Genomic DNA, 17,285 nt, shown 5'->3' with positions numbered 1-17,285 from the left:
TCTCTCTCTCTCTCTCTCTCTCTCTCTCTCTCTCTCTCACAAACAAAAGGTATTTTTATTTATATCAAGGCATTCTAAAATTCTTGATTCTGATTGGCTCATAGATGCTCTAATGTACTTACATTTACATTTATTCATTTAGCTGACGCTTTTATCCAAAGCGACTTACAATTGCTATATGTCAGAGGTCGCACGCCTCTGGAGCAACTAGGGGTTAAGTGTCTTGCTCAGGGACACATTGGTGTCGCACAGTGGATACGAACCCGGGTCTTTCACACCAAAGGCATGTGTCTTATCCACTGTGCCATCACCACCCCCTTTAGTATTGTAAAATACTCTTTAAACACTTGTGACATTTTTAATAATGACAAATTAATCAAGTTTTAATTTAAAGTGCATTTCACATCATGTTTTAACAATCTTTTGTCATGCTTTAAAGAAGTACACTTACACTTGTGTTGCCTAGCATACTAAAGCACATGTAAAGCAACTAGTGTGTTATTTAATATTACATTTAATGTTAATATTTTAAATGTACTAAACTGCAAGATCATTACAAATATGTGATTACAAATATAAGCATGGCATACAAGTTTAAATAAAATTTCATTAAAAAAACAGTAGTCAACATTTGAAGTGGATCAAAATCTTTCATCAAAAGTTAAACATGAATTTTGAACAATACCCGTTCTTGTCTTAGGACAACTTTGATTAACTTTTTTGATCCACTTCCATATTTGACTCCTGTATATCCTTGACAGTACATTCGGCAGTACCCTTTAAACATATTACAAACACAATAGAAATAATTATGAAATTACATATAAAGATATACTTAAGGGGATAAAAAAAAACACACTTTAAAGTTCAGATGATTGCATTAGAATGTATTATAGTTTAAAATCAGTTTATATTTAATTGTAATTAACATTGAATTAAGTGTCGGAAAACAACACACACTTGAGTTCAGTTGAGTTAAGTATATTATATCTGTATTAAGTATGCTAAACTGTACTTATTTTTCACAAGGGTTAATTGGGAATCCATTTTATTTGGGATAAAATTAGACATGACGACAATCTGGTGTACTGTAAACTTTGAATTCAAAGATGAGGTTAACCATTTTCAAACTACTAATTAGCTACTTTCCATCCATCCGGGATTAAAAAATCCTTCCCTTCCAGCAAAAGTCAATCAGAGGTGGCAGCGATCAAGTTGTTCCTACCATCCCCACCTAAATCTACAGCTGAAGACCTCCTCTGCCATAAACAAAAGGCACTTTCTATAACCCTCCTATTTTTTATACTTATAACCTCATATTTTTTCAGTTATTTCTCTTGTTTTTGGCATTGCATTCTGCGCTATTCTAGTTTATTCTTTAAACTTGGCACTCTGCCAAACTATAGGCGTGTAAAGCGCCCTGTCTGTATCTCCCACCTTTTCTGCACCTTTCACCCTTCTCCAGGTGTACACACACAGCGTGGGGTTGTTTTGTGATCTTATCTTTGTAGAGGAGCAAGGATAGGTTTGAGTTAGAAGGTTTGTTTGCCTTTTTTTCTTTTGTTTCCAGCTCCACTGCCATCTGCTGTCCCTCCTTGCTGGTACCTTTCTCTTGTCAACTCAATCATCATTCGCTTTTGATCTTGTTTTGCCAGTCAGCATATCTTTTCTCTGTGTGTGTGCACTCTGATTTTTTTATAATGCTGGTGCCTCCCTCCCTGGTAAATCTGTCATTGATGACCACTGTAAGCAAATCTGCTCTGAATTTTTTTAGAGCTCGGTTTTCAAGTCTAAATATTCCCCCACCTTTCCCAGGTGCACAGGTATTTTGTTCCTGTAAACCCTGAGGCTTAGTCTTCCTTTCTAGTGTGCCATTTAGAGGGAACATTGGTTGCACTCTATCACACATCAGAGAGACACCTGAATTTATCTACAAGACATCACTTATCCTCGAATGAACAGAATACTCAAAAAAAAGCACAGCAGCCTAACCAAGTTTCTTAAAGGACAATCTGTAAATCTGTCCAGCTGTTGAAACACTGAACTGCCAATAGAATTGATGTTTTTTTGAAGCGAAGTGTGTTTTAAAATAATTTGTCCATAAGATGCACTTTGAAAGTTTAAACTGAAAACTTTCATCAGACTAAAACAATAATGTCTCAATGTTTAAATGGTCAGGTAAGTGGTTTAGTCTGACTTGAATCATACCAGTCAGATTTTTGTGAAATCAAACTAACAGAACTAGTTAATGCAATATTAATCATACTACAATGTTATCTGTTTGAATATAATTTGAAAAGCATTTTATTCCTGTGATGCCAAAGCATCATTACTCCAGTCTTCAGTGTCACACAATCCTTCAGAAATCATCTGATTTATCTTTTTTTTTATTGGTGCTCAATTATAAATAATGGTTCTTATTATTATCAATGTTGGAAACCTGCAGGTTTGGGGTAAAAAAAAAATGTAAAAAGAAAGGGAAAAAAAGCAATGAATAATTTTAATCAGCGAGGATTCATCAAATTGTAGGGCTGTAATCTCTCAGTCGATTTATTGGTCGATATGTTCTGGCCCGACCAAAATTCTGATAAGTCGATTTTTTGCCGTGTTAATTTCATCAGGTGGAAAGCACTAATTGCTAATGGGGGTGTTTTCAGAGCACCCCTCTATCACAGGTAACAGTCTGTCTTCAGAACACCCCCCCTGTTTTCACTTTTTTGGATTAGCCCATCCCACTGTAGACAGATCTTTCTTTTCTTTTTTTTACAGTCTATGAGACAGATTGAAGAAAGTACTAGAAGGCCTTGGTCTGGTGGTCTGCCGAATATTTATTTAATTGTGAGCGTTTAATTTACAGTCAGACCTCCTTTACCATGTCAAAGACATCGGCAGTGTGGCAGCATTTTACAAAAATAGATAACGGGAAAAAAAGTCGAATGCAAAGTTTGCAAGCAACAGTTTGCATATCACAGCTCGACTACAAACATGGCATATCACCTAAAAACGCTAAGCTAACTTGTCTGCGTTAGGTTGCCCCGTCTGTTTTGAGTAGGCTATATGAACATATCAGATTATGGCACATGTTTTAGTCTAATAATTACTTGCTTGTTTTATAACAGCAGGCGCACCCGCCCGCAACGACGGTAGAATCCCCCAGACACACCCAGACCACGCTGGATGTTAAGCCTCCTCTATCATCCAAACGCAAAAATAATATCACGGAAGGAATTGTCGACTTTTTTTTAATAAAGTGGACGTGCCTTGTGTGTTTAAGAGTAAAAGCTTTAAGTTAATAGTCTATTCGTGTCTCAGCCGCGAAACTGAGCTTCAGCCTCGGATAGTGTCTGTCAGTTATTATAACATATGACACAAACAATTGTCTAAATTGTTGCATATTCCTCAACAGTTATTGTGCTGCTGATATCACTAGTTGACATAGTACTATTTTCGGAAATCATAGGCTATGATATTGCGCAGGTGCACGTGATGCAGCGTTGTCAGAGCCAACAGAGTGTGTCATTTCAGTGCAAAATAATTAACATTTGGTCAAAAACGATTTAATATACTGCAAATAGCCTCCTAGTTTTTTATGTTTCTTTATAAATCATTTAGGCGGACAAGGCTACCAAGTACAGCGCAGCTAATTAATCTAAGTTATTTTTTTAATCTAAGCCCCCCTAAAAGAATAAAGGTTAAAGTCTTTTTTTTTCTTTCTTACCTTGGCTAATGACAGCCTTTCTATTCTTCCCATCTAGGTCAGCTCTTTCAATGACGTGGTGTTTGGCATCCACCCAGTACATACGGTGACCGGCATAGTCAATGGTAAGTCCATTGGGCCAGAATAGGTGTGTATCAGCAATTATTTTCCGATTAGAGCCATCCATGTTGGAATATTCAATGCGTGGCATATTTCCCCAGTCAGTCCAGTAAATCTTCCTAAAGACAGAACATAAGTGATGTTAGAAGCATAGTTATTGTCATATTGCCCAATGAATCAAACAATAAATGTTCTTTACTGATAATGGCATAACATTGGGGGGGGGGGGGGGGGGGGAGAGATACTGAATTATGACTTTATGCAATTTAGAGTAATTACTGTGCATAGGTGCTTACCTTGAGGGCTAAAACAAAAAGTGCTTTGGAAGAAGAACTTACTGGATTTGTCAAAGTTTTCCAGGTTAGTGACAACAAATCTGCTTTTTAAAACATGAGCGATTTTTTCATAAGGAAAAAATTCTAACCATGTCGCCCTACAAAAAATCCTTATCCTTTATTTATTTATTCTTTACATTTTCCATCATGCATTTTATCCCTCAGATAAATTATGTAATACTTTGGCTTTTCTCACATACAACAAGATCTACATGCATCTGTGTGTACGAATCAGTGGAAGCAAAGCCTGTCAAAACAAGAGCTAAATCTTCTTGGAGAGGGAGAATTCAAGCCAGATGTCATAAACCCCTTTGTCCTTCATGACAAAGAGCCATGATGAGCGCCGGCTGCAACTCAAGCCTTGTGACTTTCTCTGGATACAATTTTTGCACAGCCTTAGCGATTAGAAGCAAATTGAGTAACGAAGTTTAGCCAGAAGTCACCAGAATGGTTTCATGCTCTGCTTACCATTGCTTATTACAGAACAACAACTTCTGGTCACAAGAGGGGATTTTTCCCCATGCAAAAGAACCGAGGCAGTGACAGTTTTCATGATAAATGTACTGCATTTCAACACACATTAATTAAAGGGGTCTCGCCACGAGAAAAGAGTCTGATCTCCCTTAAAGCTTTCAGACAGTTCATTTGCATTTTATGTAACGTATGTAGTGACTTCTAATGTCTTTGAGATGTGGTTTACGTTTACTGTTAAATGTATTGACAAGCGTTTATGATAAACTAAAATAAAACTTACATGTAATGATGAAGTTGCAATTTAGTCAATTTAAAATAGATTACCTTCAAATGTAAAATTTAATTACACACTAACCTACAGTTCAAATTATAATCAAGTACTTCACATGTGCTTTAGTATGTTAGTCAACACATCAAAATTAGTGTACTTCTTTAAAGCATGACAAAAAATATTAAATTAAATTAATTCAAAGTAAAAGTTCATTTGACAATTACAAATTGCACTTTCATTTGTGTATTTATTGCACAATGTATGTGACGAATATCGCTTTGAAGGATGCAGCATTGTTTGCAAATTGCATCCTACAGTTTTTTTAGTAAAACACAACAATCTGAATATTTACCCTTCAATGGGGTGCAGAGCAATTGCACGGGGTTTCTCCATTCTCTGCCATAAAAGCACTTTACGCTGTGTGCCGTCCAGATTGGACACTTCAATACGAGACGTTCCTGAGTCAGTCCAGTAGAGCTTATTTTGAATCCAGTCTATGGCCAGACCACCTAAGATATAATAATAATAATAATATAAAAGAATAATAATGAAAAAAAGTCACATGTAACTTTTATTCAAATGTTATGCATTTATTTTCCTTGGGGAAGCAGAGAATCAAACTGAGCATCATATTAGAGAATATTAGCATGTTCATTTTGTAAAATATTTTTAATATCTAAGAATATAATTTTTTATAATGTAATATTATCTTTTAGACAGTGTATTAGTGCTGCATGACTATAAAAAACATAATTGTTGATTATTTCCCTTGATATTCGTTGTTTTTGTCATTTAGTTTAACCAAAGCTTTTATTAAAAATCAATCTTCATCCAAGCTACAAAATCATTCAAAACAAGCCAATGAATGTTTACTTTACTGATGTTTTATACATCTATTAATCAATTGTCAAACTTCACAATGGTTCTCTAAACAGCATGAAGAACAAAACTGAACGAACAAATTCAACAAATTATACACAAACCGAGCAACATAATACTGGAATGTTTCCATTATCAATCAATGAAATTGTCACTAACTGCTTTCAATAAAAAAATGAATTAAGTTTGTTTATTTCTCAAAAAAAATGGATTCCTGGAACCATAGCATAGCACATGCTAAATGTAACTTATTTAGGATGTAATTTTAATGAATAAGTAAGACATTACTGGTCAATGTAGCCAAATCAATACCTTCATATCACCACCCATAACCATAACCACAATCTCTATTCTTCAGCACAATGATAACCACAAAAACTTAAACATAACAGAAACACTTTTAAATTTCAAATATAACAGCATTAAACACTAACAGGACTTTACCTTTGATAGAAAACTAAAATAAATGTTCTAATGTTTTTCCAATGAATTTCTTCTGCTGAACACAAAAGAATATATTTTGAAGAATGTCGGTAACCAAATGGTTTATGGGCCCCATTGACTTCCATAGTATGGAAAAAATATACTATGGAAGTCAATGGGATACATCAACTGTCTGGTTACCAACGTTCTTCAAAATATATTTTTTTGTGTTCAGCAGAAGAAAGAAACTCATACAGGTTTGAAACAACTTATGGGCGAGTAAACGATGACATAATTTTAATTTTCAAGTGAACTAATCCTTTAATTGCATCATTTACTCTCCTCATCTACTCCTATGTAAACATGCTGGGAACTAGAAATCCACTGCCCATTTTTCAGTTAATAAGACGATTTGAATGAGTTCATACAACTTCATTAAAAAAAAACACTAAAGCAGAAATTTTTAGTTTAAATTACACACCATATTAAGTTGTTGTAATAACATTATTGTCAACAGGACTCATCAAAATAATGTTTGCAACTTAAAAGGTTTAATTAAAACAATAAATTCGAATTTTTAAATTACAACCATGCATTTGAGTAAGTTGTGGTAATAGTTGTGCACTAAATATATTTTTTATTCAAGTAAAAAATATGTTGTAATGTGACTGCATCAACCTTCAGTAATTACATTTATGTATACCACCAAAAATACATTATATGGGTTAAATCAGGTAGAAATAGCTGCAGGTTACTACTTTTTGCAGTGGGGTGTATAGTGAAAAGCAAGCAAGAGTCCTAAAAAGACTATGGATATGAGGAATATATTGTGAAAATGGCTTGCTGAACTGATACAATATATACTGCTCACCTGGGCTCTCAAGACCAGTGGACACGACCTCCTCCACATTGCTACCGTTGAGGCTGGCTCTCATGATACGGTCCAGTGTGACATCTGACCAGAATACTAGCTCTTCGTTATGATGAAAGTCCAAAGCAATGGCATTTTCCAGATTATTGAGTAACAATGTGTACTCAGCACGGTGCGGTAGAACTTGTCGGATGTCAATCCGATTTGCAAACAACAAAACCGGTTCTGGACCTGGGAAAAAGAGAACATGTAAGTTGATATTAAAATCGGATAACTCCGTTCCAAACCACCAATGTTTTGCTGATTTTATAATAGATATTCAGCCTCACCCAAAGCCTTGCAACTGCGTTTGTCAGGTCGAAGCTCATAACCTTGAACACACCAGCAGTGGAATCCTCCTTCTATGTTGGTACAGCCTTGACTACAATAACCTTCATCCGCACATTCATCAACATCTGGGTTCAGACACAGAAGCAGGAAAGATTAGAGAGGATGAAATACAAAATATGAATAACATTTATTAGTTAGTTTCCCCTTTAGTTAGAGTAACATGATGATTCAAAAACAGAGAGATGGACTGCAAGACTGTACGGTTTACAATTTTTTTTTTTTTTTATAGAACAATTTCTAACACTACAGTGAACAAAGTAGCCAGAAACATCCCTGGATTTATTCACTTAAAGATCCAAATGAGATGTAATAAGAGCAAACATTACGTTCAGTTAGCACTTAAGTATATCCTTAAGTAAGGTATATTATTTCCTTAAGTACTGTTTTTAAAAAGTATGCCAAACTACACTTCTTCTGTGAGCCAAACATAGTTATTTTGCCATTAATTGTAATTGCCATCCATTTTTGTTTGACAGCAGATGGTGTGCTTCACAATGAGGTCTGATCTCATTATCATCCAGTCTGTCTGGGATTAGATGAAGAAACAGAAAAATCTGAGAAACTACATCTATTAGAACTGTTGCAACATCTCCAAGACACTTTGAGAAATTTCAAAAGTTTACATCTCCTTGCTAAGTAACTTTCTTTCCCGCGGTCCTTTGTTTTTTCCCCTTGACTATTGCTCACCTCTGCATGTCTTCCCATCCTGTGTTAATGTGTAGCCGGTGTGACAAGTGCACTGCACCAGACCTCGAGACATCTGGCATTTCTGTGAGCAACCTCCATTGTTAACATTACAATTTTCTTCACTTGACTTGGAGCCTATAAACACACAGGCAAACATTTGAATGTTAACAAAAAGGGGGGAATGTGATGTTTTCAGCAGAACTACTACAGTTGTCTTATGTGCGATTTCACAGGCGCTCGTCTGTTTGCATGCAATAGTGGATTTTTGTAGACTCACGACAGTCCTGGAATGGATGTTCATCAGTCCCATCTTCACAGTCTTTGATGTCATTGCAAACCTTACGCTGGCCAATACAGCGGCCATTCCCACACAGGAACTGATCTGACGCGCATGGAGGAGTTTCTAAGAAACCAGTGGAATGTAAAAAAGAAACAGAATAAGACAATAAAAAAGAAACTAATGCAGCAAAGGTGATTGAGCAGATATTAGAAAATATTCATGTTTTTTATGCACATTGTCAAGATATACGTGTAGACAATTTCAGAAAACAAAACTAAGTATGCACATCGTGTGAAAGTGTATTTCTTTACAACTCTCTTAAAAAAAAAAAAGATTTTAATTATTTAAAAAAAAAAACTTCTTAAAGATAATATAATATTAATAAAATAAATGGCCACTTAAATGCACAACATGTAAGATTTTTGGATTAAATTATCCAAAAACCACTAGAACAATGTTATATATTTTGTCAGAGACAATACTATTTTGTAGGGCTGCCCCGACTAAAGATTTTTCTAGTCGACTAGTAGTCGTTCATTTAAGCCACTAGTCGACTTATCGCACGTTTATATTAATTTAATTACATAAATATATACTGGGGGGTTGGGGGCAGATTATGCATATTCCACGCTCAACCTCACACATAAAGCTTTCTGCAAAGCACCAGCAAAAGTAAAGATTATGAATTTGTCGGGAAAAAAATAGCAGTGAGCCCTTTATTCTTTTATTAATAATAAACTAGTGTTTTCTGTTTTGACCAAATAAAACAGCACTGCGCTCCCCCACAATTTTAACTTGTCAAATAAAGAGGACTGTATATGTAGTAATACAGCACTTGCAGATATTTCATTAGAATAAAATAAAATAATGTGAATAAGTGATCAAATGTAATTCTAACAAAGCTCGAGTTCAGGGAAGGAGGCGGCAGGAACTGGAAAACGTTAAACGTAACTTTAATAAATTTTTAATGATGCTCATTCACGGCATCATTAAGCTACTGCTTTGTTATTGTTCAGAATAAGCGACCTCTAGCAGCAATAGTTACATACTGTGCCTTAAAGAGGTATGTGTTGGCTTTTATATTCCTCTTACCTGTCTTTTCACAGCCTTCTTCATCACTGCCATCAGAACAGTCATTTTCTCCATCACAGCGCCATGATAACCGCACACATCGACCGGACATACAGCGAAACTGATCAGCCATGCACATCGATGTGCCTGACGGTGAGAAAGAGGCATGTGACATATGTGAAATACACTCACACACACAAATATTACAATAAAACAGTTACTCACTGCAGTTCTTTTCATCTGATTGGTCGTCGCAATCGTATTCTCCGTCACACCTCCAGCCTGCATTTATACACATGCCACTGCTGCACATGAACTCTGCAGAACGGCAGGGTTGGTGGGAGGCTGCGTTCACACAAACACACACAACCAAATCAGACATACACACACCCCTAAAACACTACACCCTTAAAAATTCTATTGAAACTTTTTTCATGTATTTAAATATAGGCCTATATGTAATTACACATTTGTAATGAAGTTGCAATTTAGTAATTTATATTGCAATTTAAAATATATTAGAATTAAAAATAATATCATTTAAAATGGTTTAGTAACAAGTGCATTTGATATAAATTTAAATTTCACTTAACTGCAATTACCATGGAATTAAGTGCCTGAAAACATTACCATTCAGTTTGCACTTAAATGTATTATTACCCTAATAAGTACGCTAAAAAGTATTTCTTTTTCAAAAGGGAAAATGTATAGAATTATTTCAAATGATTGTGAGTAGAAAGAGAAAAGAGGCATTTCAAAAAAAAGGAAGTTGTAACAGAGTAAGAAAGAATGAATGATCCTCACAACAGTCAGACTCATCAGACCAGTCACCGCAGTCGTCATCTCCATCACAGTGGTAGATGTCCAGAATGCAACGACCATAAGCACACTGAAACTCCTCAACACTGCATGTGGCTGTCATCACATCAGATGCTGGAGAGAGAAATTATGTAACACGAGTTACACACCCACACACATGCACCATGAAACAGTCCAACAAATCCGTTTGCACAGTTATTAGCAATAAATAAAGAAAAGCAAATATAACAATATATATACAGTCTCAAGCAGCAATAATTGGGATAAAGCATATAAAAAAGTAGAGAAATTTACCACAATTTAGCAGTTTTTGATCAATAATGGCACATTTCCTGAGACCAACCTCAGATATGAGAATCTGAGAAACCAAAAAATTTTTTCCTCAGGATTCTGCAGAGTCTGTGTATCTGGTTTTGTGAAATAAGTTCATGTCTGAATATTTTTTGGCTGGCATCTGCAAAATGATACTTTTGTCAAGAACTTTTCTACACTATACATGCATAGTTTTGGATGGCCTACGAGTAGAAAAGATTTAAGAAAATCTCAAATAATTACAGAGATTTGACCGAAACATACATTTTCTCTACAGCTCCACCAATAAGGCATGGATAGAATGGATGACATGGGATGGGATGGATGTTCATTTGACACATAAGCACATTAAGACACTCAGAATCAACTTACGGCAATTCTCTTCATCAGTTCCATCTTTGCAGTCGGTGTCTCCATCACAGTACCAGTGTTCTGCGATGCAACTTCCATCAGAGCAGCGGAATTCTTTATCAGAGCACTTCCTCTTATCTGGACACACATACAAGTCATGCACAAAAAGGGTTTGAGATGTGCAGATGGGACTGTACTGTACTACTATGAAGGTCTCTCAGAGCCGAAATAAAAGCAAACGGAAACTCAGCTGCAAGAACCAATTGTAAGAATAGGCACTCCCGTACCATATACATTGCAAGGTTATGAAGAATCTATGGGCGGTAGCCTTGTCTCTGGCCTTTGAGACAAATTTAGATGCTACAAAATGGACCATTATTCATAGCTTTTGACAAATAAGGAGGTCATGAAATGTGTGACCCGCCAGTTTCAGGGCTGTTGTACACATAGCGAGTAGCTTGAGCGGGGAAAATGCGCATGAACAACATATTTTCATTTTGTTGTCTATATTCAAGGTTATAGCATTCACATTGGGAGCATAAGCTATGTGATGTTGTGTCCTAAACGCAGAGACTTTTTTGCCGTCTAGCTGATGCAGTACTCATGCTTTAGTAGTAAACAAGTAAACAACTCAGCCACTTAGATCTCAAAGCTTTTTGTCTCGTCAAAATCAAACTTGAAATGGACTAGAAACATTATTGCCGTTATGGGGGGGGGGGGGGGGCATTTATACTTTACTTTAATAAATGGAACATTGATTACAAAGTTACTGTAAAAATACAAAGTAGAATTGTATTTGGTTTCTCTTTTTTATGTAGTGATTATTTAACCAGTAAAATGTGACAACATTAAGTGTAACTGGGAAATTAATTTACATTTGATTCATAGAAAAAACTGTGCGGACTTTGCCGCCTCATTTCAGAACACCACTGATTTTGTGTTTGTTTCGAATCCATATACACTCCAAACAAATGACAATGATCTCGATTACTCCCTCCTAAAACACTCTATAATTTGTGCTTGGTATTAAACACAATGATTAGCGCAGTCTCACAAAAATAATAAAAATGTTTAGCAGAGCTGCAGATCTGACATGCATACTGTAGGACACATGGCCAGCATGAAAAAACAACGTGACCATGTTTGCTTACGCCCCTCACAGAGTGTGAAAAATCTATTCATGCTATTGAATATTGAATATGTTGGGTTGAATATTTTGCCCAACATTTTGGACAAACTTATTAAAAATAAGTAAAAAGTCATGTTGCAAACCTTAAAGAACTGATTAGACAACCTTGTGTTGTAAAGTTCATCTGAATATTTAATAGACTCACGACAAGAAAGCACAAGGTCTGAACAGATGTCATTACTGCAAGGGGAGGAATCTTTAATGAACAGCGAGTCTGAAGAATACTGCATTTAATTAAAACAAAAAAGTCATTTATATATGAAACTTGTATGTTTTGTATTTAAATATATTTGTAATTATACATTTGTTATGGATTTGCAGTTTAGTATATTTAAAATAATCAAATAATACTACATAATAAAAATTACAAAGTACTTCACATGTGGTTCAGTATGTTAGTCAACATCAAAAGTGTGCTTCTTTAAAGCAAAACAAAAATATTAAAATAATAAATTAAAATGCACTTTAAAGTTAAACTTTTAATCACAAAGAGGCAAACAGAGGCCGCCCGATCTATAGATAGACAGATAGACACTATTAAAAAGTGTTGTCTTTTCTAGTAAATTTAAGTGGTCTTTTATTTCAGAACATATTATCAGCAAGCATATCTTTTTTAAATATACTTAAAAGATTTGAAGTCCACTACACGTGCACATTCAATACAATTTAGTGCACTTAATTGAGATAGAAGAGCATAGTATTCTCTTAGAAACACTATAGATTGAACACGTATTACGTATGTTTAAGACGTCATCATCTTCAGAGATTCGTGTTTTCCGTTATCAAAAACGTGCACTTTGAAACCCGCTTTCAAGAGTTTGCGTTTTCAGGGACCAAAAATGCCTTTGCCGTGTAAATGAACGGCCAAAACGCATAAAAAGTTTAACGTTTTTAGTTGAAAATGGTGTCGTGTAAACAGCCCCTAAGTCTCAGGAAATCAGGAAATTATTTGTTGATGGTATAAACTTTGAAATGGTCTCTACTGTTCTCCTCTTTTGCTTGTTCCTTTGTCCCCTGGCAGATAAGTGATTAAGACCAGCTGGCCCCAATTACAATCAAGGACGACCTGTCTGTTGTGATTGGTTAATAAGAGGAATAGAGAAAGCATTAATGCCTGACACACACCACACTACTCTCCGTAGCATGTCTTTCTCCTACACCATATTTTAACTTCCAACATGTTGCTAAACTTAACCCTTTCCCCTGCCAATGATGGAAATTTCCATCATTTATTAGACGCTTCCCTGCCATTGACGGAAATTTCCGACTTTCCGTATTTTCACTGTTATACGCTATTACACATTTTCCTCTAAGAGTAGAGAATCTCCAGATCAAAAGACATGTGAAGAGGAAGCAGAAACAAGTGATATCATATGCAAGCAGATGCATATGCAAAATAACACGATCATCAACATTAAACGGCATATAAATCAAAACTGCATAATGTTATAGAATAAAATGGATGAGGTATAGGACAAGCATTTCCATCTATGTTTTGATTATCATTCTGAATCCGATCTGGGTGCAGTATTAAACGATAAAACAATTTTTTCAGCTTTTTCTCAAAATGTTGCTTTTTTATGAAACTGACTAACATTCAAGTGTTGATAAAAGAAGAACGCACAGATAAGTTTAAAAGCAGAGGGTGTGTTCTTTCTTTTGATATATTGCATGTTCAGATATTCATACAACATGAAAATTGTATGCAGGCCATGAAAATTTTGTGAAAATGATCAAAAATGCTGGTCGAGGCTGGCAACTTTTAAAAACGCTGGCGGGGAAAGAGTTAATGCTGCTGTTGTTTAAATTCTATGACTGGTTTTCTATTTGTTGCTTCTTCTCTTCCCCGGACCGGGGAGGATGTAACGCCTCCAAAATTCAAGACATGCTGAGACCAAAGGGTGCATTGAAATCCGAATTATCTGAAACTGAGTAGGTACTACATTTGAATTTGAACTTACTTTGTGGCCGTTAAAAAAGTATATTCTATACAGTATGAATATGGGTAGTATGAATGAAATTCAGACGTACTACATCCATGTTGTTACGGTCACCTGACCTACCAGCGTCAGTTGCGTCACTTCAATGCCATTTATAAATCCCCTCCAGTGGCCTTATGGGAAAATAAAGTGTCCATCGAATGCGCACTATCAGAATCTCACCAGAAGTAGTAAGTCATCCAGGTATTTATCGCCAGTGTTGGGAAAGTTCACTTTCTACTTGAACTAGTTCAAAGTTCAGTTCACAAATTTTAAAATGAACTAGTTCAGTTCATAGTTCATACTTAAAAAATTTGAACTAGTTCATAGTTCTTTTTTTCCCTATGTTGCTGCGAGCTATTATTTTTCAAAATTATTGCCACAGCCCATATAGATCCACAGACAGCAATTATTTTATCGGCGGGCAAAGTTTGCACAGAAATGTACGATTTTTCCCATCCTCACAAACTTTGTTTAAATGATCATACGTCGCCTCCTTGCTGCTTTTTGTTTTGATTAGCATGCAGCGTTGCGACACTGGTGGCTGGTGTTGCCAGATTGGGTGTTTTTTCCACTACATATTAAGGCCTGTTTTTTCGCCTGGAAGGCTCTATAGAAATCTGCCACTCTATTGAACGAAGTTAAACAGAGTGCTGCCGTTCACAGACACCAGAATGAACGAGTTCACAGTAACATTCATCAGGCAGTAATACAGTACGTTCAGTTCACGTTTGCCCAAAATATGAACGAGTTCATGAACTATCATTCAATGAACGTGTTCAGGCACAACACTGCTTATCGCCTACTGTTTTTTTTTTTAAATACTATGTATTCGGACACACTACTCAGACGTTGTACTGTTTTTCTGCATGCTATATACTAGGGAAGTATTCAATTTAGGATGCAGCGCAAGTTTTACAAATCATCCAGAAAGTAGTATAAAAGAACTCACCACATTGCTCGTCGCTGTTGTCTCCACAGTCATTGTCTCCATCACAGTACCACAGGCTGCGGATACAGTATCCATTCTGACAATGGAACTCATCTTCCTCACATTCTCGTGGTGCTGCTCAAAAACAAAAATCATACGAGACAGATATTAAATAAATGTCAGCAATGGGTTCACATAGATCAAAAACATGAACTGTTTCCCACAAAACAAAGTCACTTTGTTCAATTTAAGTAGGGCCCTATGATTTCCGCAAGGTGGAAAACGTGGACTGAAACGCAGAAATTCAGAATCGCAGAATTCTTTTTTTGTGAATATCACACATTTAATAAGGAGTATCACATTTTCCAAGTTTTAATTATAACATTAAACCACTTATGGTCAAAAAAAAAAAAATATCAATAAAGAAAAGGATCAATAAAATATTTCTTAGGGCCACATTATTGTAAATAAATGTTAATACATTATTCAATTATTTTTAATCAACTGCTATACATGTTTTTTTTTATATAACATTTTTATTAAATAATCAATTTCAAAAGGCTTTAAAAATTTCATTTTTGTTTAAATTTTAATAAACTATTGTCAAATTGTTTCATGACTTTAACTAGACATACTTTTGATAACTACAATTAAATTGAACCATTAAAACCAGGCCAATCCAGAAAAAATCTAATGGGAAAAAATCAATGATTTCATAGGGCCCTATATTACCTATTAATCGTGTGCTCCTCAGTGCTACAGAAATATATAGCAACACTGCAGCTACACAATCCAGTGCACTGCTGGCGCTCACATCATTTTATCGACACTAGTAAGGGACTCCAACAGCAGCATTAAAATGTGATGCTGCTGGTATTTACACCACCCACCGCGCCAGACACAAGTGTATTTCTGCACCGCTGCACTTTACTCGCCATACAAAAACGAAACATAATATCAAACTGTGAAAAGTGTGGGGGAAAAATTCTGATTGAAATACATTTCCCCCCACTCCCTGTTTAAAACATGTTTCATATTACAGTATTTTACCTTTATCTAAAAATCTTCATTTATTACTGAACCTTTTGTGATATTGCCCTGACAGTCAGTAGCAAAATGCATATAGTTAAAAAACATAAAAAAGGTCTTAATTGCACAAAACTGCTTTTCTTCAACATGAATCAAAATACACAGGACATGCAGTCTTAAAGCAGTCTTTGTTCCATTTTTATTATATGCCACTAATTCACAGAGGAAGCACGAACGATCGCATCATGCTGTTTAAATGATAATATAAAACAAAAGGACAGAAAGAAGGAAAAAGAGAGATACTGAATGTAAGAGATAAGGCAGACATAGAGTAGTGTGGCTGAAAAGACTCTCACTGTACAAAGCATGTCAATGAAAAATTCATGGAAAGCTTATGGCAGACAGACCCCCCATCATGAGAAGAGCCTCGAGAACAGCGCTGAGAAATATGGGTCAGATGCAAAGATGCTTCTGTTTTTCTCTCTCTCTCTGCCTCACACTCACAGATAGACATACTGTTCCTTTATACATACATACATACATACATACGCATACATACATATGCATACATACAGCTGCTGCTTGAACTGAGGTGTCAAATCTAAAGTTAGTCAAAACGCCATTTATTGTTTGACTTACATATTGATTTATTGTAGATTTATTGTTTGTTTCATATATTGTGGACCTGGCAACCCACATCATTTAGGCTGTATTTACACATCAAGTCTTAATGCACAGATCCGATGTTTTGACCAGATCCGATTTTTTGGCCCGTCTGTTTACACTTACTTTAGACAGGTGGGTGTCCGAAATCTGTGTTTACACCAATTCCCACTCAATATGATTTTCGGTGATCGTTTTACTGTCCACATGGTACAACCCTGGTTTGTACACTATATTATTCCAATTTTGTGCATAAGTTAAATTCCCAACTTTAAATGGAAACATAATAGTGACCATCTTTGCACTTCAAAAGGAAACAAAAAGGTATCATAAAATAATTGCAGTATACATATTTTATGATAGAACTGCTGCTCTCATGCACACATTAATGAACATAGACGTGGACATGCTGAGGTCAATATCACTAAATAATAAATGTCATTTCAGTTTGTTTCTCACCAAAATCATGTGCTTTCAGCACACTAGAATATACAGCATGAGATCTAAATCATTT

At 35.6% G+C, this 17,285-nt stretch overlaps 1 protein-coding gene across 4 annotated transcripts in view; it reads right to left on the bottom strand.

Annotated features, from left to right (window-relative positions):
• lrp4 (low density lipoprotein receptor-related protein 4) overlaps positions 1 to 17,285 on the bottom strand; it is a 98,335-nt gene that overhangs the window by 33,106 nt on the left and 47,944 nt on the right. For all 4 annotated transcript variants that reach the window (XR_013194645.1, XM_077201971.1, XM_077201970.1 and 1 more), the window contains exons 4-14: positions 15,101 to 15,214; positions 11,002 to 11,118; positions 10,303 to 10,431; positions 9,724 to 9,843; positions 9,520 to 9,645; positions 8,425 to 8,550; positions 8,148 to 8,282; positions 7,400 to 7,525; positions 7,071 to 7,301; positions 5,250 to 5,406; positions 3,719 to 3,936 (exon numbers count right to left, since the gene is read on the bottom strand). Coding sequence is in view for 3 of the 4 variants with exons in the window: in XM_077201971.1 (XP_077058086.1) it covers positions 3,719 to 3,936; positions 5,250 to 5,406; positions 7,071 to 7,301; positions 7,400 to 7,525; positions 8,148 to 8,282; positions 8,425 to 8,550; positions 9,520 to 9,645; positions 9,724 to 9,843; positions 10,303 to 10,431; positions 11,002 to 11,118; positions 15,101 to 15,214 (1,599 nt within the window). In the remaining variant the exon portion in view is untranslated. The remainder of the gene's footprint in view (positions 1 to 3,718; positions 3,937 to 5,249; positions 5,407 to 7,070; positions 7,302 to 7,399; positions 7,526 to 8,147; positions 8,283 to 8,424; positions 8,551 to 9,519; positions 9,646 to 9,723; positions 9,844 to 10,302; positions 10,432 to 11,001; positions 11,119 to 15,100; positions 15,215 to 17,285) is intronic.

Source organism: Siphateles boraxobius, unplaced genomic scaffold (assembly GCF_051911475.1).
Source record: "Siphateles boraxobius isolate OS27281-9 unplaced genomic scaffold, OSU_SipBor_1 48, whole genome shotgun sequence".
In the NCBI taxonomy this organism is placed as follows: domain Eukaryota; kingdom Metazoa; phylum Chordata; class Actinopteri; order Cypriniformes; family Leuciscidae; genus Siphateles; species Siphateles boraxobius.
The sequence above is the reverse complement of the archived record's forward strand: the minus strand, read 5'-3'. Positions and strand labels throughout refer to the sequence as shown.